We start from the raw sequence: 26,516 nt of genomic DNA on the forward strand, positions 1-26,516 counted from the left end.
GGCAAGAATAATGAAGTGGTTTGCCATTCCCTTCTCCAGTGGACCACATTCTGTCAGATCTCTCCACCATGACCCACCCATCTTGGGTGGCCCCACAGGCATGACTTAGTTTCATTGAGTTAGACAAGACTGTGGTCCTAGTGTGATTAGATTGACTAGTTTTCTGTAAGTATGGTTTCAGTGTGTCTGCCCTCTGATGCCCTCTTGCAACACCAACCATCTTACTTGGGTTTCTCTTACCTTGGGCATGAGGTATCTCTTCATGGCTGCTCCAGCAAAGTGCAGCCACTGCTCCTTACCTTGGATGAGGGGTGTCTCCTCACCGCCTTCCTGACCTTCAACGTGGGATAGCTCCTCTAGGCCCTCCTACGCCCACGCAGCCACGGCTCCTCCCGGCCACCGCCCCTGGATTCTGGCATTGGGGCGTGGAGTAGCTCCTCCCGGCCGCCGCCCCTGACCTTGGATGCGGGGTAACTCCTCTCGTCACCACCCCTGACCTCGGACGCGGGGTAGCTCCTCTAGGCCGTTTCTGCCCCGTCGCAGCCTGGCACTCTCGGCCACTGCCTTTCACCTCGGACATGGGGTAACTCCTCTTGGCCGCCGCCCTTCGGGCATGGGGTCCTCCCGGCTTCAGCCCCTGACCTCGGACGTGGGGTAGCTCCTCTAGGCCGCGCCTAATTTTCCCCAAAACTCTCATTTTAAAGATGAGTGAAGTGAGCTCCAGAAAGAAGAAACAGTTAAAACTAAATGAAACTTTGCTCTCATTTATACTCTCTGAAGGGATTCCTAAGTGGTGCTAATGGTAAGTAATCCACCTGCCAATGCAGATAAGAGCCACAGGTTTGATTCCTGAATGGGGAAGATCCCCTGGAGGAGGGCATGGCATCCCACTCCAGTATTCTTGCCTGGAGAATCCCATGGACAGAGGAGCCTGACTAACTACAGTCTATATGGTCTCAAACAGTCAGACAAAACTGAAGCAACTTAGCATGTAAGCATACACGCTGAAACACTTTTCAGACTCCTGCTGTGTGCCAGGCATGGTACTAGGCTCTGGAGACACAAAGATACCTTTCATCAAGAGTTATAAGTCTTATAAGAAAAAGAAGACCTTCAGGGAAGACACAGTATCCAATCTTATGTCTCTGGCCCCTTTTAAGGAGGACTATCCTGTGTAATAGTTCATTTAATCTTCATAACCAGGCTGTAAGGTAAGTGAAATTATCTCCATTTTACAAAGAAGGAAACTGAGATTCAAAAAAGGTAAAATAATTATCCAAAGTCAGGGATGTATCATGTCAAATCTCCTACACTCTGATCTGCCGTTCTGAAGTCCACATGGTTATGGCTGTGATATGGAGAAAGGGTGGGAGGGGAAGGGGAAGGGAGAGCATTTTTTTGAAAAGACTCTCCCTGAGTCACACTTGTTTAAGGACTAATTTCAATAAAGCCTCTTAGTGTAAAACACAGCCGTTCTCTGGCCTGGTTCCTATAATACTAACACTCTATCTTTTAGCTGCAGGGGAAGAAGTTTGCTATGAAAGGGTGGGATGCTTTAAAGATGGTCTGCCATGGACTGGGACCTTCTCAAGACAGTTTGCAGGGTTACCATGGTCTCCAGAAAAGATAAACACTCGCTTTCTGCTCTACACTAGACAGAATCCCAAAGTCCATCAGGTAAGTTAACTCGCTGCCTGCACACGCATATTATTCTAAAATAGAAGATGTCTCTGCAAGTACAGAAGCCATAGATAACCTATTCTGGTAGAAACTCTTGAGTTAAAGGAAAACATTTCTTTTTAGTGTTGTGAGCCAGATATTTCTCTCATCATTTGCCCTGGTATTTAAAAACAAAGATTGCTCTGAATATGTGTTTCATATGGGATAAATTTGATATTTCGTTCAGTTAATATATTAATTGAGAACCTTCCACATTGTAAGACTGAAGAAGCAGCAATACCTATTATGTACTAAATTGAATAAACAAGACAGTGCCCTAAATTTATTGTACTAGGAGAAATGAGATATGTAACCAAATAGCCTTATTGCAGCACTTTGGTCTGTGATGTAAGATAACAGACCAAAGACTTTGGGAACAGAGAGAGGAAGGGATTACCTTCCCCTTGGGAGTGGGGATGGGAACCAGGAAAGAATTCGAGGAGGGTTTGAGGTGTGTCCTGAAGGAAGGGCAGGGCTTTCGAAAGCAAAGACAGGGAAATGGTGTGAACACACACACAGAGGAGAGAGACAATAGAGGGTGTTTGATAAATGACACCGCTGTTGGATTAGACAAGGCAGAGAGGAAGTCCTCAAATGCGGAGTGAGTTAGAAACACAGTTTTAGAAACAATTTGTAGAATTCCTTCCTGGGGAGATGGGCTATTACCCTGGGAGCCATGGGGACCCATTTTGAGTTTTTAGGAGGCTTTAGGACATTTATTCGGAGAACGCAATGGCACCCCACTCCAGTACTCTTGCCTGGAAAATCCCATGGATGGAGGAGCCTGGTGGGTTGCAGTTCATGGGGTCGCGAAGAGTCGGACACGACTGAGCGACTTCACTTTCACTTTTCACTTTCATGCACTGGAGAAGTAAATGGCAACCCACTCCAGTGTTCTTGCCTGGAGAATCCCAGGGACGGGGGAGCCTGGTGGGCTGCCGTCTCTGGGGTCGCACAGAGTCGGACACGACTGAAGCGACTTAGCAGCAGCAGCAGCATAACCTTGAGGCTTGCTTTCCACCAGACCCGTCGCATGCAGGGCAGGTCTCACCAGCCAAGACAGCCTTCTTCTAGGCCTTCACACCCTGCAAGCATAGCTATCTACTTACCAGACTCACACATACATATGTACACATAGCTCTTTACTGAAATATACCATCTGCTGTATAGATTACGGCTCTAGCGAGAACAAAGAAGAAAAGACAAGACTTTACTTTGAGTACAGAGAAACTTATAAAGAAAATGTCTTCAAAAGTTTGATTTAACTGTTAAAAAGCAAAAAGTATTACCCAGCTGTAGAAAGGAAATGAAATTCTAATAGGTTGTACAATATCTTGCAAACGTTTTGCTAAATTGAATATGCCAGACACAAAAGGACAGATATTATATGATTCCAGTTATATAACATACCAAGAATAGTCAAATTCATAGAGACAGAAAGTAGAATAATATCAATAGTTACTGGGGTTGGGGGAGGGGGTGATGGGAGTTACTGTTTAATGGGCACAGAGTTTCAGTCTGAGACGATGACAAAGTTCTGTAAAGGTCCTGTTGCTTGCACAACAATGTGAATGAGACTGCGAGTGAATTTTACTCTTAATGATGGATGAAACAGTAATTTTATGTTATGTGTATGTTACCACATTTTTTAAAAACGTAATACAAATGTTTTGGGGCACCTCTATCCATTTAGGACTTTCAGGGTGAATTTTTCTGCCCAGGACTAACTGTATCCCCGGATGTTGACCCTCAGCCTTCATAGGACTTGCTGATTCTTTATCCTTCTGGACAGAGACATGCACTAGAACTTTGTAGAGCACAGGCAGTAAGACAGAAGGTGATGAAGACCAGTCTTCAGGCAAGGCTGAGCCCAAAGGGCAGTGAAGAGAACATCAGAAAACCGAATACTTTCCTAAGAAAGAGGCCATAAAAACAGTGCTTCCCACATCTTTCCCACTCCCTTCCATTTGGAAAGAATCATGTGTGACAACACAGATCTGTACCCGAATTTTGCAATAGATAAACACCTGAGGGTTTGCTGTTAATGTGGTTTTTAGTAACAGCTAGATTGTATACTGAGTCATGGTGAGATACTAAAAGCAGGACCATCACAGGTTTGACCCATGTGCTATACTGTATAAATTTGATTACCTTTGTTTATGAGAAAGAAGTAAATCGTGCAGTAGCTTAGCAATTGAGGCTTAGCAATTGAGGAATTAACAAATAAGGAATTAGTAATCGAGGCTTAGCAATTGGTGAATTGTCAAGGATCAATTTGTTGATGGAAATGGTCTTCTGAGGCATAGGTCTCAGCTACTTTCCTGGAAGAATAAAACCAACTTCTTTTTCCCATGAATCTGTGACTTCTTTTTTTTCTTTCTTTCTTTTTTTGTTTTTTAAATTATGAGAGCATAGTATCCGTGACTTCTTAACCTTAAGTGACTCATTGCCATTGCTAGTTGGGATGCATAGTTGCGTAATTACAGTGGTTCCTGAGCCTGCAGCTTTTGTCAAGGCTAGAACATGCCTAACTGGTGACTATTTTTGCCTCACTTATAGTATGGGTTGATTCCATGTCAGTTAGGCTCTATGACTACTCAAAGATAAGAATGGTAAAAGAAAACACCCCAGCACCCAGCTAAACATCAATACTCCACTCTTATCTCCAGATAATCTGTCTGTCCTGACACCCTTTTTAGCTTCTGTCCTTGTGGCATCCAAGTTGTCTTCTTTCGATCCCATGATGTTGTTAGGGACTTTCCCATTTTCTAAGTTAGTGTGTCATTGTGTGCTAGACTGAATGCACAGTGAACAAGTTGTTTGTGGCCTTTTCCTACGTGAATAAATCCTTAATGGCTTTTGTGACAACAGAAAATGCTTGGATCCCATAATACTTGTCAGACCACCATTCTGAGGCTTGTTCAAGGTTCCACTTTTTCAAACTATTCTCATGACAGTGGAAAACTATATGCACTCTTTCTACTAAATGACCTTTCCTAAATAGAGGTTTTTTTGGTGTAGAAACAGGAATACAGTAGGTATTTAAGGGGCTCTAGCTAGAGTTGGAATGGGCATTGAGTTCTTTTAAATACATAGATAAACAAACATTTTTGCACTTGGGTTCGATTATTTAGCAGAGAGGTGCTTCCTAAAAAGCCCCAATACAATAGATTTTATTATCTACATCACAAATACGTCAGCTGGTATGCATCCCATCAGGAGAAAGCAGTATGATCAGGTCACAACTTGAAAGCCCAGTGGTGAAGTGCACGGCTTTAGAGAGAGACCGTGTGGGTTTGGATCTTGCTCCAGGATTCATCAGCTGCAGTGCTTTTGGACAAGTGACTTCCTTTGTCATTACGCCCCTTCCTAACCTACAAAGTTCGTACCTGCCTCACAGCACTGAGAGGGCCAAATGAGCTACTCTACAGGGTACCTACAGGGCTTCCCTGGTGGCTCAGAGGGTAAAAAATCTGCCTGCAATGCAAGAGACTTGGGTTCGATCCCTGGGCCAGGAAGATCCCCTAAAGAAGGGAATGGCTCTCCACTCTAATATTCTTGCCTGGAGGATCCCATGGACAGAGGAGCCTGGTAAGCTTCAGAAGTCCATGGGGTTGCATAGTTGGAAACAACTGAGTGACTAACACTTTCACTCTTTCACAGAGAACCTATAATCTAGATAGATACGAGTTTTATCTGTATCATAATTATTGTCATTTGTAAGCCAGCTTGGGAGTCTCTTAATTTGTTTGCTCACAGTCTTGGAGAAACTCTGGTAAGTTGTATGATTAATTGTATACACTGTTAAACACAGGTAGCTAGTAATCAGTCATTCATTTCATTTTCATGAGTATCTAAATTTGCTGCTTTTCAGTTTAAGATTACCATGGTCAAACTTGCTATTTGCTGATTTGACCTTTTATTTTTTCTCTACTTAATTGCTTATACTTTTGACTTCTAATTTTTCTCTTAATAACAAAGTCACTTAAATTAATGGTATTCTAACGTCTTCAAGAGTTTTGTTATAAAAACCATTTAATAAAGTACAAGAAATACAAAACAATATTTAACACCATCACATAAAATATCTTAAATATGCTGTTGTATTTCATGTGACAAGGATCTAACCTCTACTCCTCGTTCATAAAGTGTGGTGGACAGTCCATCTTGCCACCTTTGGAATACGCATCTAAGCCTTGAATAAGGTAATTCTCATGAGTTATATTGACAACTGAAAAATACTGTACAAAAGTAAGGCTTACTGACATTGTAATTAAAACTGAGCCAACATTGTCTTACAAACATTACCTTAAATCCATACATTTTTATTTCTTTTCCTTATGATTAAATTTGTATGTTGCATTTTGTAATGCATTAATAATTCCTGGGTACTACTGCAATATGTAGCAGTAACTATTTGTTTGATAAAAATGTATTAAAGATGGTTGTTAAAGTCAAACTTAGAAGACAATTTTTGAGTGAATTTAGAATAATTCTACTAAATGTTAAATAATTTTCAATTATTTTACCTTAATTTCTTTTCACCTGAAACAGGAAGTCAGTGCAGTTAATTATTTAACTATCCGAGCCTCACACTTCGCCACACACAAGATCACACGTATCAACATACCTGGATGGAAATCAGATGGCAAATGGCAGCAAGACATGTGCAATGTATGACGTGAATAATCTCTTCTTTATGCTAGTATTAAAGTTTTATGTTTAATGTGAATGTACTTTGCAAGGTACTAACGTGTATTCATGGAAATTCTCCATTCAGTTATTCACATTGGCCATATTCCAAGACCGCAGATGAATTACTCATTTCCCATTTATTTTCACTTATTATAAATTGTACAGATTATGATAGAAGATTTTTATAATTATTCTTAGTAAATTCTCATCTTTGACAAAAGATTGAATGGTATGATAAATTTCTCATTTAATTTAAGGAAAACATTTCCAAGTTCACTCCAGGAAATTAATTTTCCTCTCTTCTACTCAAGATTAATAGACTGCTAACATAGTAAGCAATTAATTATTTACAAGCCATTTAGTGTGGTAGAGTCAGGCTGTCTGGCATATTATGATTCTATTGACTAGCTCTGTGGTCATGGGCAAGTTAATTAACCTATCTTTGCCCAGGTTTGCTTATCTTTAAATGAATATTAAATAAGTTAATGTATGTACAAGTGTTAGGACAGGGCCAAGCAATGGTAGGTCCTCAATACTTGCAGATGTCATTTCTTATTGTAGAATCAGTTGTTTGGGCTCTCAGGTTTCCTTTAATTCTTGCTTTTAATACTTACAATAAATCTTTTTAGGTACTGCTAAAAGTAGAAGATGTGAACTGCATTAATTTAGACTGGATTAACGGTTCACTGCAATATATCCACGCGGTAAACAATCTCCGCGTTGTTGGTGCTGAGGTGGCTTATTTTATTGATGTTCTCGTGGTAAGAACAGTTGATTTCTTTAAAATTACATTGAACCAGCTTTGTGTCATAACACTAAGAATTTGGGGGCAATCCTGTATACTTTTTTTTATTAGTTTACACAAGTACCGAACATGTGAAATAATAAGTGTTGGTGTATGGCAGCCAAAAAGGGAAAGTTAGGTTCCTTTTTGGTGAAAGAAGTGCCTGTAGTTCTACAATTCGCCACTTGGTGACAGTGTGTCTTCACCGGCTCCTCACCACATCTATCCCCGCCCTTCAAGGTCGCTGCTTTGGTCAGCCTGGAGGACCATCTCGGTTCCTTTTCAGCACAGTATAAACCTATCCTTAAGGATAGAGAAGAAACCGTTTCTGCGTTATGGGCGCTATCTGTGCAGAATGTGAAGTGCGTTTTCCCCACAGAAACTGGGTTCTATGGCAGTGAATTAGGTCCCTAGGCCAGTCCAGGCACAACTCTTGAACCTACACATTTTCAAAGAGAATAAAATAGGCTTTGCTATTTATGAGGGCTATACTCTGAGACATTTATAAATCTCCAAATGCTCCACCATAATAGGAAGTAGTTTCCCACCATGCACTGCAGTGAAGTAAAAAATCTAAAGATTTATGACCCTTTCAGATTCTTAAGATTTCACTCCTTACAGTCAACAAATATTTCACTCCGCACTTGCTGTGGGCCGGGCTCCATTCTAGGCACTGGAGGTACACGGTGAGCGAGACAGCGTTTCTGCTCTGACGGAGTGTGGGGACAGGACTGTGGAAAAATACAAGGCAACGGGAAGGGGACTGGCAGGCGCTGCTGCTCACTTTGAGGGTCAGTCAGGACAGCGAGCCCAACTCTGAGCCCAGTTAGGACACAGGCTGGAGAAGAGTTGGGGAGCCAAATACTCACCGCTGCCCTCCCTCTTCTCCATCCACTCTTCCCACTCATCAGGGGAGGCTAGACTACACGGAGGAACTTCGAGTGTGTCTTTGTTCACAGAGGATGGAAACGGATTATCTCCTCCTCAGAGAAAAACCAGGTCTAACTAAGCTTTCCTGAATTTCTTCCTTGATCCTGGGGCCTGAACTGTGGGCTCCTAAAGGCTCAGAAAATAAGTAGGAGGAGATTTTGCTTAACTGAAGGGGAAAGTGTTGGCTGACTTAAATGTTCAGTGAATTGTTTGCCCCCCCTGGGTGTGAGCTGCCTCTAGCCCATGTGGGGGTGTGCGGGATGGTTTGGGACTCAGGATGAACATGGACTGGAAGCCACAGAAGAGTCACTGGGCTGGTCTCCTTCCTGTTCCCCAGAACTGCGAGGCCCTTTAGCACAGGGAGAAAGCTCTGACAGAAGGCATTCCTCCAGCCCACCTGGTGCTCTCTCCCTCAGCTGGATAAGGATGTAGCCACTGGACATGGGCTGCTTTATCATTTTACCAGTCTCCCCGTCCTGGGTGGGAGAGGGAGAAACATGTCAGCCCCTTTTTCATTTTAAGCCAGTTTCAGCCATTCTACCTGCCTTTTTTTTTTTTTTTTAATGCTTGTTCTGTTTTCCTTTTAAAATATCCTCTCAGAAAAAATTTGGATATTCCGCTTCTAAAGTACATTTAATTGGCCACAGCTTGGGAGCTCATCTGGCTGGGGAAGCTGGGTCAAGGACGCCAGGCCTTGGAAGGATAACTGGTAAGCCTGCCCTGCAGATGGGCCTTGGATTTGTTTAGGTATTTGTTTGTGTACAAAGTATCAAATATCTGAACACCAAGGAAGTCACAGAAGCAAATGGAAGACAAGAGAAAATGTGACCCTCCCTAAACTAAAACATGAAATGCTTCCAAAGGGTGAGTGTGTGAATCCATTTTCAAGAGTGTTCACCATAGCAGTATCTGTGATGACAAGGAGTGGGACCTGTGATCACCCACCTGTTGGGGATGTGTCGACTGAATGATGACACATTCCATGCTTTGCGATTCCATAATGGCTTCTACTCAGACTGAGACAGAAACTCCAGGGTGGTCCTGCTCACCCAGTGTAGCTGGATTGCTGAACTGTTTTGTTTAAGCCCATGCTATTCCAGTTGCTAAAATTTTGAATATTGTCCCTGAGTGTGCCTGCTTCAGCAGCACATATACTGAAGTTGAATATTATCCCTGAGTATAATGTTAAGCCTGAAAACAAGTTGCAAAGTGAGTCCTATGAACAAGGTGTTGGGAATGAGATTTAATCGCATCCCTTCCCTGTACTCTTGACTTCCAAACTACTTGAGTCCGTTGACTAGAAGTCAAAATATCAGCTCCATTATTGGTAAGTTGGGCTGGCCCCTCCCTTCTCTGTGTCCCCCACTAAGTCAGTCATCAAGCCCCTCGTCTCTTCCACCCTTCCATCTTCCCCCGCATCTGCTCTGCGCCTCTTCATGGCCCGGTCACTGTCCCGGCTCAGGCCTCTCCATCTCCTGGGTTTTTGCCATTCGTGGCTGGTACCCTGCCTGGTTCTGCTGCCAATGAAACATACACAATATGGGTTCGATTCCTGGTTCAGGTTCCTGGAGTAGGAAATGGCAACCCACTCCAGTATTCTTGCTGGGAGAATCCCATGGGCAGAGGAGCCTGGTGGGTTACAGTCCATGGGGTTGCAAAGAGTTGGACACCACTCAGAACAGGCTGGCACTCCAATCTTACACAGGTATTGCCAGTATCATTCTTTCTAAACAGGCTGTGCCACTCCACTGCTTGAAACTTTCCATTGTCTAAAGCATCTGAACTTGTTGTATGAATGTTTCATGTTTTATCACATATTTTCATGATTCTGTGCCTTTGCAAGTCCTGTTCCCCTTCACCCTAAACACCCGCTGGTCATCCTTTGAGAATTTTCTCAGATATTTCTTCCTTAGACAGAGTTAATTTTCTGCTTCCCACACTCTTTGAAATATACCTTTATTGTATATGAAGATCACACACACACACATACACACACACACATACACACACACACATACACAAACACACACACACACATACACACACATACACACACACACACACACACACATGTGCTTTAATTTCAGATTTAAATTTAAAATATTTTTTCCAAATTCTAAATCGGGTTTAAAGTATTAAAATATTGCCTCTGCAGTCTCTTGGTATAACAGGCTTTTCCTGCTAAAAGTTTCCTCTTTTTCCCAGATCTCTGATTCCAACTCCAGCCCTAGCCCACCACCACCATTTCTACGTAGAATATTAAAATTTGTATATTTACTCTGAAATTGTTGTTCTTTATGTAGTCACTTGGAGAAGACAATGGCACCCTACTCCAGTACTCTTGCCTGGAAAATCCCATGGACGGAGGAGCCTGGTAGGCTGCAGACCATGGGGTCACGAAGAGTCGGAAACGACTGAGCGACTTCACTTTCACTTTTCCCTTTCATGCATTGGAGAAGGAAATGGCAACCCACTCCAGTGTTCTTGCTTGGAGAATCCCAGGGACGGGGGAGCCTGGTGGGCCGCCATCTATGGGGTCGCACAGAGTCGGACACGACTGAAGCGACTTAGCAGCAGCAGCAGCATGTAGTCACTAAGTTGTGTCCGACTGGTTGCAACCCCATGGACTGCAACACACCAGGCTTCCCTGTCTTTCACCATCTCCCAGAGTTTGCTCAGACTCATGTCCATTGAGTTGGTGATGCCATCCAACCGTCTCATCTTCTGCCACCCCTTTTCCTCCTCCTGCCCTCATAATAATAATCTTTCCCAACATCAGGGTCTTTCCCAATGAGTTGGCTCTGAAGTTATTGTGTAGCAAAAATCTTCTTTGCCAGAGAATGGAAGAAATGGGCCCAACTCATACGAATGGAATCTCATGGGTCTCAACAGTCCAACAGGGAGGCATTTCAGCTGTAAATTAAAAGGAGGGACATTGCCATAAATGTGTCAAAAATTCACAGTAGGTTGCAATAAGTTTATGGAGATTTTGTTTTCCTGAATTCTTATTTCACAACTTGGATAATTTTTAACTCCAGGGTTTCCTGCCAAGTGAATTATCCTATTGAATAAATAGAAAATAATAAGTTTTTAAAGGCTCTCTAAACATCTGAAGAATCTACATAATTTGGATGTTGCAATCTATATTCCTTCTAAGTGCTTAGTCTTTGAATAATCATGTTCCTTGGATAACAAAAGAACCGAGATCTCAAAAAAAAAAAAAATTGGCTTTATAATAAAACCAGTTAAAAACAAAATATGGTAGATTTTAGGACATGCATAAGTTTCACCGACTCGATGGACATGAGTTTGACTGAACTCCGGGAGATGGTGATAAACAGGGAGGCCTGGCGTGCTGCGATAAATGGGGTCGCAAAGAGTCGGACACGACTGAGCGGCTCAACTGAACTGAATTGAAGTTTCTGTGTCTCTGGTAATTCTCTATGACTGGTAGGCAGTTATCATAGACGACTATAGCATGGGGGTTACTCGGTCAAGGTTTTGTTTCCTTTTATCTATAAACGGTGTCAGTGTTTTCCTGTCTTCTCTATTTCCATAGAGAAGAGGTTATTCTCTATGCTGATACACTCATGCATCCAAATACTTACATACTAACAAACTCAGCTCCCAAAGGCTGTGCTCTCATTCATGCAGTAAGGGTCATGCCTCCGCAACTCAGATCAATTAAGAGGTTGAACCTTCCAGTTTTCCCTCCTGTTGATCTTCCTCCTGAGATCTCTTAGAACCACAAATCCAAGATTCTGCCTTCCCTGCCTCTTGAAAACACTAGTTGTATTTTTTTTAAAAAAGGTATCTGGTTGCCTTGTCCTCACATCAGCATCATTTGAGGTGTACCTGCTATATTTGGATCCATCTCCACTGAACTCCCGACATCATCAGAAGATTGTATCTAATTAGCAATTGTGCATTAGCATAAACAATTCTCCCTAGAGTTGAAGATTAATTGTGAGACAAATGCTTGTGCATCTTTCTTTTAAGCTTGGATATTTTGCACAGATGCCTGTTGGTTTACTTCATGGACCCCTCTGTCTAATTTCATCTTTCCACCTGTGCTCTGAGTCCCTGGCCAGCGTTGGGGCCCTCACTGTCATTTGTCTGCTTTTCCTCCCATCTTGTCAAGCTCTTTTCCCCAACTCTATTAGAACTGACATGTCCCAGTTCCCGCTTAGACCACAGCCTCTTCTCACCAATACCCTAGCTTGCCTCACTCAGATTCCAACTCCTCTAAAAGGAAGTGGCCATGTTTCCTTGAGGGCTGTGCTCTCCTCAACCCACTGCAGTCTGGTTTCTTCCCCAGTCCTGCTAGCAAAACCACTAAGACCACCAACGGCTTCTTAGTGGGACTCTTCCAGGCCTTTCCCATCTTTGCTTTCCTTGGCCCCTCTGCAGAATTTGGCTCGCTAGCCTCCTCACTGGTGGGACACCCTCCCTTGGTTCCCTGTCTTCTTGCATCTCTTTGGTTGTCTTTGTTCTTGTCCGACAGCTTCTTTCCAGGCTTCCTCCCAGGTTCCTTTTCTTTCGCCTTTCCTTACGTGTTGGTGTCCCTCAAGGTTCTATCTAGGCCCCTCCTCTCTCCTCTCCTTGCCTCCTCTCATTCTATCGTTTCTTTCTCCATGATTATATGACTCAGAAAAATAAAAACAAAAATGGAATCATATAACAGTCTATCATTTCGAGGTAATACACACCCCACAGCTGTGGCACATTCATTGCTCACTCCTGCTGCATTTTCCCAGGGGTCAGATACAGCTCAGCTCTGAGTCCCCTCTGCTCTGAGACCCAGTCTCCACTTCACAGCAAAGAGACTTTGCCAAAATACAAATCTGACTGTAAACCTCCCCTTTGGCAAACTTGTAAGAGCCGCCCGTCAACAACCAGGTCATGTCCAAACTCATCGTAGCTCAGCTGATTACATCTGGCTCCTGCCTGCAATGGTGTCTTCATCTTGCACCAAATTCTAAACCCTATGCAGCAGCGCTGGCCCTTGAAAGCTAGTTGCAGTTTCCCAAATGTGGTTAACTCTGGCCTGATGGCCACGTGTACTCTCTGCACTCTTCCCAGGATGCTGCCGACCTCATCTTTACCCCGGCTAACTCGTCTACTCCCTCAGATCTCTGCTTGCATTTCTCATCTCTAGCAGAAGCATGTCCCAGGTTCCCAAGACTGGGTTGCCTGTTTCTTCTCTGTGCTTGCATAACACCTGCGCTCACCTGTCTCAGCACTGAGCACATTGAGTTGCAGTGCCTTCCCCTCCAAGGGAAGAGACTAGACCTTATTCCTTGTATCCAGTTGCAAAACCCTGTTCCTGGCACATAATAAGTGCTTGATAAATAATTGTCAAATATGTAAATGAGGAGTTTGTGATTGATCGTAACATTTTAGAGACCTTAAATATCTTAATCTTTGTTTTAGTAGACGTTCAAATGGGAGACAATGGACTGAAGTCTGGCCATTTTGCATCTAATATATAATGGTCCATTTTGCGTCTAACATACGATGGCCTTGTCAAGTTCCTTCCCTTTCCTGGGCTTCAGGCTTTTGTTGGTAATACAATGAATGGAACTAAGTGAACCTTAACTGAGGACTATGATTCTATTATTTAAACTGTGTTTCTTTGTGGTTCATCTTTACATTTTAAAGAGTTCTTAGCTTTTATTTATTTATTTTTTAACATATAAATGTTGCTCTTAAGGTGGTCTGCAATCCATAACCTTAGTTGTCTGCATGGTATTCCATGTAGAGACCTTAGAGTAGCTGCTTTGACTTTTCTGACTTTGTTAGCTGGTTTGGTATTGTCCAGACACAGCCTTGCTTGTGTGTAGGAATCTGACATTGCAGTATATACAGATCCTGCATTTATAAATATAAACACATCCTACAGTTTATGTATCTGTCCTTCAGGCTGAGTGGTGTTTGACCTACATAAATCATGTAAGAAAGAATACTCTGCCTTCACCATCTATCCTTCCGAAATAGCAACACTGTCAGTGTACCTTTATATGTCTTAGTTTAATACACATTATGCTTTTTCCTAGGGTTGGACCCAGCAGGGCCGTGTTTCCATGACACTCCAAATGAAGTCAGGCTGGATCCCTCAGACGCCAACTTTGTTGATGTTATCCATACAAATGCTGTTCGCCTCTTCTTTGAGCTTGGTAAGGTTTTAACACAAAAGTGCACTGAAAGATGGAGGAGAATTTTAGGAGAATTTTAGAAGCATGTACCTTGCTTTTTTTAATTTCAGGTGTTGGAACTATTAATGCTTGTGGTCACCTTGACTTTTATCCAAATGGAGGGAAGCACATGCCAGGATGTGAAGATTTAATTACACCTTTATTTAAATTTGATCTCAATATTTACAAGGAAGGTAAATGCTTTCTAAACTGCAGTTATAAACTCAATGAGCACCCTTCTTGGATAGAATATGCTTTTGAATATCAGATCAGATCAGTTGCTCAGTCGTGTCCGACTCTTTGCGACCCCATGAATCGCAGCACGCCAGTCCTCCCTGTCCATCACCAACTCCCGGAGTTCACCCAGACTCACGTCCATTGAGTCAGTGATGCCATCCAGCCATCTCATCCTCTGTTGTCCCCTTCTCCTCTAGCCCCCAATCCCTCCCAGCATCAGAGTCTTTTCCAATGAGTCAACTCTTCGCATGAGGTGGCCAAAGTACTGGAGTTTCAGCTTTAGCATCATACCTTCCAAAGAAATCCCAGGGCTGATCTCCTTCAGAATAGACTGGTTGGATCTCCTTGCAGTCCAAGGGACTCTCAAGAGTCTTCTCCAATACCACAGTTCAAAAGCATCAATTCTTCGGCACTCAGCCCTCTTCACAGTCCAACTCTCACATCCATACATGACCACTGGAAAAACCATAGCCTTGACTAGACGAACCTTTGTTGGCAAAGTAATGTCTCTGCTTTTGAATATGCTATCTAGGTTGGTCATAACTTTCCTTCCAAGGAGTAAGTGTCTTTTAATTTCATGGCTGCAGTCACCATCTGCAGTGATTTTGGAGCCCATAAAAATAAAGTCTGACACTGTTTCCACTGTTTCCCCATCTATTTGCCATGAAGTGATGGGACCAGATGCCATGATCTTCGTTTTCTGAATGCTGAGCTTTAAGCCAACTTTTTCACTCTCCTCTTTCACTTTCATCAAGAGGCTTTTGAGTTCCTCTTCACTTTCTGCCATAAGGGTGGTGTCATCTGCATATCTGAGGTTATTGATATTTCTCCCGGCAATCTTGATTCCAGCTTGTGTTTCTTCCAGTCCAGCGTTTTCTCATGATGTACTCTGCATATAAGTTAAATAAACAGGGTGACAATATACAGCCTTGACGTATTCCTTTTCCTATTTGGAACCAGTCTGTTGTTCCATGTCCAGTTCCAACTGTTGCTTCCTGACTTACATACAAATTTCTCAAGAGGCAGATCAAGTGGTCTGGTATTCCCATCTCTTTCAGAATTTTCCACAGTTTATTGTGATCCACACAGTCAAAGGCTTTGGCATAGTCAATAAAGCAGAAATAGATGTTTTTCTGGAACTCTCTTGCTTTTTCCATGATCCAGCAGCTGTTGGCAATTTGATCTCTGGTTCCTCTGCCTTTTCTAAAACCAGCTTGAACATCAGGAAGTTCACAGTTCACATATTGCTGAAGCCTGGCTTGGAGAATTTTGAGCATTACTTTACTAGCGTGTGAGATGAGTGCAATTGTGGGGTAGTTTGAGCATTCTTTGGCATTGTCTTTCTTTGGGATTGGAATGAAAACTGACCTTTTCCAGCCCTGTGGCCACTGCTGAGTTTTCCAAATTTGCTGGCATATTGAGTGCAGCACTTTCACAGCATCATCTTTCAGGATTTGGAATAGCTCAACTGGAATTCTATCACTTCCACTAGCTTTGTTCATAGTGATGCTTTCTAAGGCCCACTTGACTTCACATTCCAGGATGTCTGGCTCTAGGTCAGTGATCACACCATCGTGATTATCTGGGCCGTGAAGATCTTTTTTGTACAGTTCTTCTGTGTATTCTTGCCACCTCTTCTTAATATCTTCTGCTTCTGTTAGGTCCATACCATTTCTGTCCTTTATCGAGCCCATCTTTGCATGAAATGTTCCTTTGGTATCTCTGATTTTCTTGAAGAGATCCCTAGTTTTTCCCATTCTGTTGTTTTCCTCTATTTCTTTGCATTGATCTCTGAAGAAGGCTTTCTTATCTCTTCTTGCTATTCTTTGGAACTCTGCATTCAGATGTTTATATCTTTCCTTTTCTCCTTTGCTTTTCACTTCTCTTCTTTTCACAGCTATTTGTAAGGCCTCCCCAGACAGCCATTTTGCTTTTTTGCATTTCTTTTTCATGGGAATGGTCTTGATCCCTGTCTCCTGTACAATGTCACGAACCTCATTACATAGTTCATCAGGCACTCTATCTATCAGATCTAGGCCCTTAAATCTAATTCTCACTTCCACTGTATAACCATAAGGGATTTGATTTAGGTCCTACCTGAATGGTCTAGTGGTTTTCCCTACTTTCTTCAATTTAAGTCTGAATTTGGCAATAAGGAGTTCATCATCTGAGCCACAGTCAGCTCCCGGTCTTGTTTTTGCTGACTGTATAGAGCTTCTCCATCTTTGGCTGCAAAGAATATAATCAATCTGATTTCCGTGTTGACCATCTGGTGATGTCCATGTATAGAGTCTTCTCTTGTGTTGTTGGAAGAGGGTGTTTGTTACGACCAGTGCATTTTCTTGGCAAAACTCTATTAGTCTTTGCCCTGCTTCATTCTGTATTACAAGGCCAAATTTGCCTGTTACTCCAGGTATTTCTTGACTTCCTACTTTTGCATTCCAGTCCCCTATAATGAAAAGGACATCTTTTTTGGGTGATAGTTCTAAAAGGTCTTGTAGGTCTTCATAGAACCGTTCAATTCAGCTTCTTTAGTGTTACTGGTTGGGGCATAGACTTGGATTACTGTGATATGGAATGGTTTGCCTTGGAAACGAACAGAGATTATTCTGTCATTTTTGAGATTGCATCCAAGTACTGCATTTCAGACTCTTTTGTTGACCATGATGGCCACTCCATTTTTTCTGAGGGATTCTTGCCCGCAGTAGTAGATATAATGGTCATCTGAGTTAAATTCACCCATTCCAGTCCATTTCAGTTCACTGATTCCTAGAATATTGGCATTCACTCTTGCCATCTCCTGTTTGACCACTTCCAGTTTGCCTTGATTCATGGACCTGACATTCCAGGTTCCTATGCAATATTGCTCTTTACAGCATCGGACCTTGCTTCTATCACCAGTCACATCCACAGCTGGGTTATGTTTTTGCTTTGGCTCCATCCCTTCATTCTTTCTGGAGTTATTTCTCCACTGATCTCCAGTAACATATTGGGCACCTACTGACCTGGGGAGTTTCTCTTTCAGTTTCCTATCATTTTGCCTTTTCATACTGTTCATGGGGTTCTCGAGGCAAGAATAATGAAGTGGTTTGCCATTCCCTTCTCCAGTGGACCACATTCTGTCAGATCTCTCCACCATGACCCGCCCATCTTGGGTTGCCCCACGGGCATGGCTTAGTTTCATTGAGTTAGACAAGGCTGTGGTCCTAGTGTGATTAGATTGACTAGTTTTCTGTGAGTATGGTTTCGGTGTGTTTGCCCTCAGATGCCCTCTTGCAACACCTATCGTCTTACTTGGGTTTCTCTTACCTTGGGCATGGGGTATCTCTTCACGGCTGCTCCAGCAAAGTGCAGCCATTGCTCCTTACCTTGGACGAAGCGTATCTCCTCACCACCGCCCTTCCTGACCTTCAACGTGGGATAGCTCCTCTAGGCCCTCCTGCGCCCGTGCAGCCACTCCCTGGACGTGGGGTTGCTCCTCCCGGCCGCCGCCCTTGGCCTCAGGCATTGGGGCGTGGGGTAGCTCCTCCCGCCCGCCACCCCTGGCCTTGTGCTTAGGGGCGTGGGGTAGCTCCTCCCGCCCGCCTCCCCTGACCTCGGACGCAGGGTAACTCCTCTCGGCCACCCACCCTGACCTCGGACGCGGGGTAACTCCTCTCGGCCACCCACCCTGACCTCGGACGCGGGGTAGCTCCTCTCGTATATTTTAGCCCAAAACACAGTAGCATGTATGAAGTTCCCAGCAGTCGTGAGGTCTGTGAGGCCAGGATCCATGTTTTAGTTAAGTCTATAACCCCAGGGTCTAACAGAATGTCTCACTAGTATGAACAAGGAGGATGTAGTCATCCAATAGATATGTATTGAGTGCTTACTATGTGCCAGGCACTATTCTAGGAATAGCAGATGTAGGAATGCATACAAAAGACAAAAATTAGTAGGAGCTAATACCCTACTTTCAGAGAAGGCAATGGTACCCCACTCCAGTACTCTTGCCAGGAAAATCCCATGGAACGAGGAGCCTGGAAGGCTGCAGTCCATGGGGTCGCTGAGGGTTGGACACGACTGAGCGACTTCACTTTAATTTTTCACTTTCATGCATTGGAGGAGGAAATGGCAACCCACTCCAGTGTTCTTGCCTGGAGAATCCCAGGGACGGGGGAGCCTGGTGGACTGCCATCTATGGGGTCGCACAGAGTCAGACACGACTGAAGCGACTTAGCAGCAGCAGCAGCAGCAATACCCTACTTTGCTATAAAAACAGTAATAGAATAAGTGCTAAGGAGACCAAACAAAGAATGTAATGGGAATCTGATGTGTTGGTGACACTGCGGGTGACCTAGGGGAAGGAGATTTTTGGTAGGGTGGACAGGAAGTCCTTACTGAAAAGATGACCTGAAGGAGTTAGCCATGCAGGTACCTGGGTGAGAAGCATTCCAGGCTGAGGGGTGGGAATGGCAAGTGCAAAGGGCCTGGGGCAGGAGCCCGTGAGGGTCATGGCAGCAAGGAGCCTATTGTGGCCAGAGTGAAATAAAAGAGAGGAGAGTAGTAGGGCATGAGGTTAGAGAAGGAATGGGGCAGAGGGAGATAACGTAGGGTCTTATGGACTGTAGCAACAACTTCAGCTTTTACTTGAGTGGGATGGGAGCCATGGGAGGATTTTGAGCAGAAGAAGTACATGGTTTGATTTGCTTTTTAACAGAATTACCGTGGATCACAAGTTAATCACAAATTAAACAAATAGTATTTAGCCCTTATAGCAGTTTCCAATAATAATAATAAGGCACTTTATAAGACACCAGAAAGTTATTATTTGGGAGTTCCATTCCTCCCTATCTCTATATCATTATCATGTAAACAATGATATGTATCATCCATAATATATGATAAAGCACAGTCATATAATGTATGATGACATGATAGTAAATTTTTCGATGATTCTAAATATCCCACTGCCTGACCCCATGTGGTCAGAATGTCTAGATGATGTAATTATTCTATCTTCCGTCTGGCAGTTGCAGAGGAAAGAAACACAGATCGTGGCATTGAGAGTAGCTTGAATTTCCTCTTCACTAGCACTAACTTACAAAGTTTTACTACCTGTTTTGAAAGTAAATGTAATTAGAAATATCCATTTGCAATGACTACTTAAAACTGGTAAAACTATAGATACTCAAAATGAGAATTAAAGCCAGTTCTATCTAGTGCTGGTAAGCAAAATTCTTTCAAAAAAGACCTATTATAAAACTTCTTTCTCATTATCTGTTATATTATGATTTGAAATCATTTCTATTAGGATAAAATGTAGATCATAAGACTTGTTTACATAACTATATTGTTATATACTTGAAATTCTGTAAAATAATGAATTAAAATAAGCCTACATTTATCATAAGCTATCATTTTGAGATACTGTAATTCCTACAACTTTATTAGATTAAAAGCATATTTATCATTCATGTCTTCAAATGACTTTTCAGCTTCAAAATATTTTATTTTACATATATTTGTTACTAAGAAACCATTTACTTTTAAAATTCATAGTTCCCTATGTTCTAAAGAACCATCGTGTCTAAACCACAATTAGTTATGAATACAAATTTGTATGTAAATAAACCTGATATAAGAGAAGTCCTCCTCAAAAAAAGATGTCAATTCTTTATTACTGCTATGTTGTATTTCTGAAATGATCTCAGTTATCTATTGTATAACAAACCATAGTGGCTTAAGAGAACAATGGTTTATTGCCCATGATTATGAGGCTCAAGATTCAGGCAGAGCTCTGCTTTGCTATGTGTCCATTGGGTGAATGTACATGATTGCATCCAACTGGGAGCTGGGCTGAGCTGGGCCAAAATGGGTGGGAAGGTCCAAGATGGCCTTCCACGGGTAGTATCTTGGTACTAGCTCTCCTCTCTAAGTGGTCTGTTATCCTTCAGAGCCTCTCTCCCCAGCCAGTTCACCTGAATTTCTTAACATGGAGACTGGGTTCCAATAGAACAAGAATAGATGATGGAAGGTCGCTGAAGACCAAGGCCATGATACTTGCCCAGTGGCAGTTCCTCTATATTCTCTTAGTCAAACAAGTCACAAGACTAGCCTGTAACCCAGAAAGGTTTTTAAAAACCTTTATTTAGAATCATCCAAAAATTTACTGTCATGTCATCATCAGTTCCACCTCTTGATGGAATGAGTAGTAACATTATATTGCAAAGGGGTGAGGACCTAGGAAGGAGTGACTCTTTGGAGTCCACATTTATAGATAAGTGATTTGCCACATCTAGTGACTCAAAGGTGAGTCAAGTCATGTAGGTCATGAGAAGAATAGCCCATGCCATGTAGTAAAAATATTGTTATGTAAGGAAAAGAGAGCATAAATGACTGGAATGTATTTCAGAATACACAAATGTACTTAGAACTTTTATGAATTATTGCAGTAATCCTAACTACCAGTGGCAGTAATGCTGTGCCTGACAATGACAAAACCAATTTGTCTATAGCATTCTTTATAATACATTCCACCTGTCACATCTTGAAACTCAGCTGAAGCTGTGCACTGGTTAACCTTGCTGCCTGTTTCATGATTGAATAGGAGGGAGTTCAGTCATTCCTGCAGAAACAGGGAGACAAGAGAATTAACTGGTCTAAGGCAGAGATACTGTGTACACAGTGATACTTAAAATTCTAAGTGCTTATGTCAGATACCTGGGAAGTGTTGGTGATATTAGTATCAGAACACAGTCATCTACATTAAATGTCCCTTTCAGTTCAGTTCAGTAGCTCAGTCGTGTCCGACTCTTTGCGACCCCATGAATCGCAGCACGCCAGGCCTCCCTGTCCATCACCAACTCTCAGACTTCACTGAGACTCATGTCCATCGAGTCAGTGATGCCATCCAGCCATCTCATCCTCTGTCATCCCCTTCTCCTTCTACCCCGAATCCCTCCCAGCATCAGAGTCTTTTCCAATGAGTCAACTCTTCACATGAGGTGGCCAAAGTACTGGAGTTTCAGCTTTAGCATCATTCCTTCCAAAGAAATCCCAGGGCTGATGTCCTTCAGAATGGACTGGTTGGATCTCCTTGCAGTCCAAGGGACTCTCAAGAGTCTTCTCCAACACCACAGTTCAAAAGCATCAATTCTTCGGCGCTCAGCCTTCTTCACAGTCCAACTCTCACATCCATACATGACCACTGGAAAAAACCATAGCCTTGACTAGACGGACCTTTGTTGGCAAAGTAGTGTTTCTGCTTTTCAATATGCTATCTAGGTTGGTCATAACTTGTCCCTTTAGACTCACACAAAGAATTCTTTGGTACAAGAAGATGATATGTAATATTAATAAATGTGCAATATCTAAAAGTACACACAAGGTCTGGTGACCCAGATCCAAGTCAAGAAACTATCATTCAACATTACTTTTTCTAGGAAATGTTTCATACTCTCAGTTATCAGTTCATTGCTACCAGTTAATCGAAAATTGTTTTCACAGAAGTGTTCTCCTTCTTTGATTGCAACCATGCCCGAAGTCATCGCTTTTATGCTGAAAGCATTCTCAATCCTGATGCATTTATTGCTTATCCTTGTAGATCCTACAAATCTTTTAAAGCAGTAAGTAAAGCATTTTGCCATGTAATTCAATTAGCAAGTCATTTTTTGAAGCATGATCAGTCAACTAAAAATTAGAACATTGAGTATGTAGCAAAAAAAATGCATCTGCCATTTTGGTAAATAATAGATTCTTTCTGTGCTGAGTACTGAACAGTAGCTGGGGTTGCTGAAGGGCTTAAATAACTAAACTAACTATTTGTATTCTGGTTGTTTCAGTTCTTTTGAATTATATACAATTTTGCTTTTTTGGTCATTTGTTATGCAGTTATTAGATGTTGTGTACCAGGCATAAGTCCAGCACAAAAATTTTTGTGTGTATATATTTTAAATGTCATCCTCTAAGATGCCCTGAGAAGACTGAACCAATTAATAGCTACAGTCAAACATATTACTATTTACCTGGGACATGAAAATTATTTTATTAAAATTTGATTATTCATACAGAGCAGAACTGAAGCATAGATAGCTCACAGGAATTCCATGCAAATCAATATACATTACAAAATACCAAATTTGATTTTACTTGAGTCATGAAGCACGTGGTGCCAGATCTGAGCTGACTATATTTTTCATTTGCTTATCACTATGAAAAGGTAAAAAGAAAATCTATTTTGTAGTGGAAAGTAGAAAGATTTTCCTGCTTGTGCTTTAGAGACTTATCCCCTGTTTTATCAGGGTAGAAAAATATGGGGTTTCAAACCAAAGTGTGTTATAAGCAATAGCACATTTTGTGCTATTTTGTGAATAAGAATAGTGTTGGGACAGGAGTAAGTATTTCCCTCCTGTTACAGACCAAGGTGAGTGAGCCCTCAGGCTGTCTTCCTGAGCATGTCTTCCTTGTTCATACTGTGGCTGGTGAACTGCAAGTCTCAGAAACCTTGCCAGACAAGCACTGACATTTCCCCTAAACCTCCTTCTCCCCGAACTCATCCTTCTTCAAGCCCCAGATGCTGCTCTGAATGGCTAAAGGGATCCTGACATTCACTACATCAAAGGCAGGTGAAAGCAGGTTCTCAAAGTCATAGCATATTCAGAGTTAGCGGGGTTTAATCAGCTCAAAACGGGAGAACTCTAGGCTCCTATGCCACATAGATGCTAATTACGGCAACAAACTAGAGAACATTAAGTCAATTTCCTTGACTTGTTTTATTGTACTTTTATCCAACAGTCATAAAAAATGAGATGGAATTTTAAAAAATAAATAAAGTAAGAGGGGTTTCAGTGCTGGGCCATCTGATTCACATTCTTGTGCCTTCACTTAATAGACAAACAAACTCAGACAAGTTGCTTACTTCTCTGGGCTTTAGTTTCCTCATCTGCTAAATAAGGAGACTAAAAACATTATAATAATAATATTTTGTGAGGATTAATTGACCTAAATGCACATAAAGTGCATCAAACAGTGCCTTGCACATGGTAAGCACTCACTCAATCAATATGAGCCCTTATTATTTTGTTAGTATTTTTGTTCATTAAAAATGGAGTTTTAAATGGGGTGTTTTACTATAATCCTAGGCTTCCCCGGTGGTTCAGCAGTAAAGAATCTGCCTGCAGTGCAGGAGAGGCAGATTTGATTCCTGGGTTGGGAAGATTCTCTGGAGGAGGAAATGGCAACCCACTCCAATATTCTTGGTTGGAGAATCCCATGGACAGAGGAGCCTGAAGGGCTCTGTGGTCCATCGGATCACAAAAAGTCAGACACGACTGTAGTGACTAAGAATGCATGCATGCACTACAGTCCTAGCCTAAATATCCATAGTTTATAAGTCCGAAAGTTCAAAAACCTAAAGTAGCAAATACTCCAACATTGCTATCCAGGTTTTTTTAAGTTAGTATTTTGTTAGTTTTGTTTTAGATTTTAAAATACATGGATAAAATTTAAGTACCTTATATTCCCTTCATGCCCTTCCCTAAGGCAAACTTTGAGGGAAATTTATATGTATGTGTATATATATATATATATATATATACACACATATATATATAGTATCTTGCTATAACTGTCTTTCTGAATTTCTTTTTAAATTTTATAAGATCTACATTGACATATATAGACCTATTGTATTTAGTAGGAGTTGTAGGAATCAGCCACATTTTATTTATTCATTCCCCTACTAACGTACATTTTGGTTGTTTGCAGTTTTCATTATTAAAAGCAATTCTGCAATAAACACCTTTGCGTATCTCCTTATGTACTTGTGAAGAAGTTTCTTTATGACATGTAATAGAAGTGAAATTTTCAAAGCATATGTGCATTTCCATCTTTATTAGACATTACCAAATGTCTGTCTGCAATGTCTGTTAATTTATATTCCCATAAGAAGCAAATGAGAATTCCCCACTCCATATCATACCAATACTTGGTATTTCCAACTGCCTTAATTTTTGCAAATCTGCTGAGTATGAAATTGTATGTTGTTTTAATTTGTACTCCTGACAGCTAGTAAGATTGAGCATCTTTTTACATAGCTATTGACTATTGACTTTCCTCTTCTATGGACTGTCTGTCTATTCATGTTATTTACTCATTTTTTTCTAACAGCCAGCCCCTTTTCCTTATCCCTCAGTTGTTTTTGTTTTATTATGTTTTGTTTTTGAAAACAGGCAGGATAGTCTATTAGGCAACTTAGTCATTCTTAAATGCATATACTTTATTTAGATTTGAAAGATTTATTATAGTTTAATAATACATTCTGAGTTTATTGAAGGTCAGCATTTCTAATTACCTCTTATTTTCTGTCACCAGGGAAATTGCTTCCATTGTCCCAAGGAAGGTTGCCCAACAATGGGTCATTTTGCTGATAGATTTCACCTGAAAAAAATGAAGCCTAATAGATTATATTATTTTTTAAACACAGGGACTGTTTCGCCATTTGCCCGTAAGTATGTAGCTGAATTTTATTGTAATGCCTTAAGGCACTTACCTTTAAATATTCAACAGTTTTTACTGAGTGTCTACTAAATCACTGGGCATCGGGCCAGACTCTGAGGATGCAGTGAAGAACACACAGTGAGTCTAGGCTGGGGGAGAGAAAAGGAAGAGTCTCAGTTTCAACCCTGAGTAATAGGGTTGGGAGATGCAAAGAAGGAATTTCTTTCTGTTGGGAGATGCAAAGAAGGAGTTTCTGCACTCAGATCGGGGAGCCTTCCAAGAGGAAAGATGCCTTTAACACTGATTCCTGAAAAGTGAGTAACAGAGGGAAGGAATGGCAACCCACTCCAGTACTTTCGCCTGGAAAATCCCATGGACGGAGAAGCCTGGTAGGCTGCAGTCCATGGGGTTGCTAGGAGTCGGACACGACTGAGCGACTTTGCTTTCACTTTTCACTTTCATGCACTGGAGAAGGAAATGGCAACCCACTCCAGTGTTCTTGCCTGGAGAATCCCAGGGACGGGGAAACCTGGTGGGCTGCTGTCTATGGGGTCTCACAGAGTCGGACACGACTGAAGTGACTTAGCAGTAGCAGTAAGCAAAAGGAACTGCATATGAAAATGCCTGGAGATAAGGGAGAGCTGGAATCTAAAAAAGATCCCCCTGCTGAGATTGTAGAGACCAGGAGGAAGGCAACATGAGGCAGGTAAGATGAGAGAGGCAAACCGGGTCAAATAATGAAATTATGCTCCATATGGGAAGTCTGGGCTTTATCTTTGGGCAGGTAGAAGCAAAAAGGACCTGGCTGAGGGGTTTCCCTGGTGGTCCAGTGGCTAAGACTCCATGCTCCCAATACAGGGAAGGTGGGTTCAATCCCTGGTCAGGGAACTAGAGCCCACATGCTGTAACTAAAGATGGAAGATCCTGAGTGCCGCCACTAAGACCTGGCATGGCCAAATAAATAAAAACAAATAAAAAGAGTTTTAATTAAAAAAAAAACAAAGGAACTGGGTGAATGGGTTTGTCAGTTCAGTCACTCAGTCGTGTCCGACTCTTTGCGACCCCATGGACTGTAGCACGCCAGGCTTCCCTGTCCATCACCAACTCCTGGAGCTTACTCAAACTCATGTCTATCAAGTCAGTGATGCCATTCAACCATCTCATCCTCTGTCATCACCTTCTCCTCCCGCCTTCAATCTTTCCCAGCATCAGGGTCTTTTCCAGTGGAGTCTGTTCTTCACATCAGGTGGCCAAAGTATTGGAGTTTCAACTTCAGCATCAGTCCTTCCAATGAATATTCAGGAAAGATTTCCTTTAGGATGGACTGGTTGGATCTCCTTGCATTCCAAGGGACTCAAGAGTCTTCTCCAACACCACACTTCAAAATCATCAATTCTTTGGCACTCAGCTTTCTTTATAGTCCAACTCTCACATCCATACATGACTACTGGAAAAACCATACCTTTGACTAGACGGTC

The 26,516-nt window shown here is 42.0% G+C and overlaps 1 protein-coding gene across 1 annotated transcript in view; it reads left to right on the forward strand.

Moving 5' to 3' along the window:
* The first annotated feature begins 1,338 nt into the window (after window positions 1–1,338).
* Window positions 1,339–26,516, forward strand: part of PNLIPRP3 (pancreatic lipase related protein 3) — a 32,309-nt gene continuing 7,131 nt past the window's right edge. Inside the window, exons 1-9 of the mRNA XM_070780398.1 lie at window positions 1,339–1,366; window positions 1,517–1,677; window positions 6,274–6,393; window positions 7,044–7,175; window positions 8,729–8,837; window positions 14,185–14,304; window positions 14,394–14,516; window positions 22,048–22,166; window positions 24,913–25,045. Coding sequence (XP_070636499.1) covers window positions 1,339–1,366; window positions 1,517–1,677; window positions 6,274–6,393; window positions 7,044–7,175; window positions 8,729–8,837; window positions 14,185–14,304; window positions 14,394–14,516; window positions 22,048–22,166; window positions 24,913–25,045 — 1,045 coding nt within the window. The remainder of the gene's footprint in view (window positions 1,367–1,516; window positions 1,678–6,273; window positions 6,394–7,043; window positions 7,176–8,728; window positions 8,838–14,184; window positions 14,305–14,393; window positions 14,517–22,047; window positions 22,167–24,912; window positions 25,046–26,516) is intronic.

Source organism: Bos indicus, chromosome 26 (genome assembly GCF_029378745.1).
Source record: "Bos indicus isolate NIAB-ARS_2022 breed Sahiwal x Tharparkar chromosome 26, NIAB-ARS_B.indTharparkar_mat_pri_1.0, whole genome shotgun sequence".
NCBI classification, from domain to species: domain Eukaryota; kingdom Metazoa; phylum Chordata; class Mammalia; order Artiodactyla; family Bovidae; genus Bos; species Bos indicus.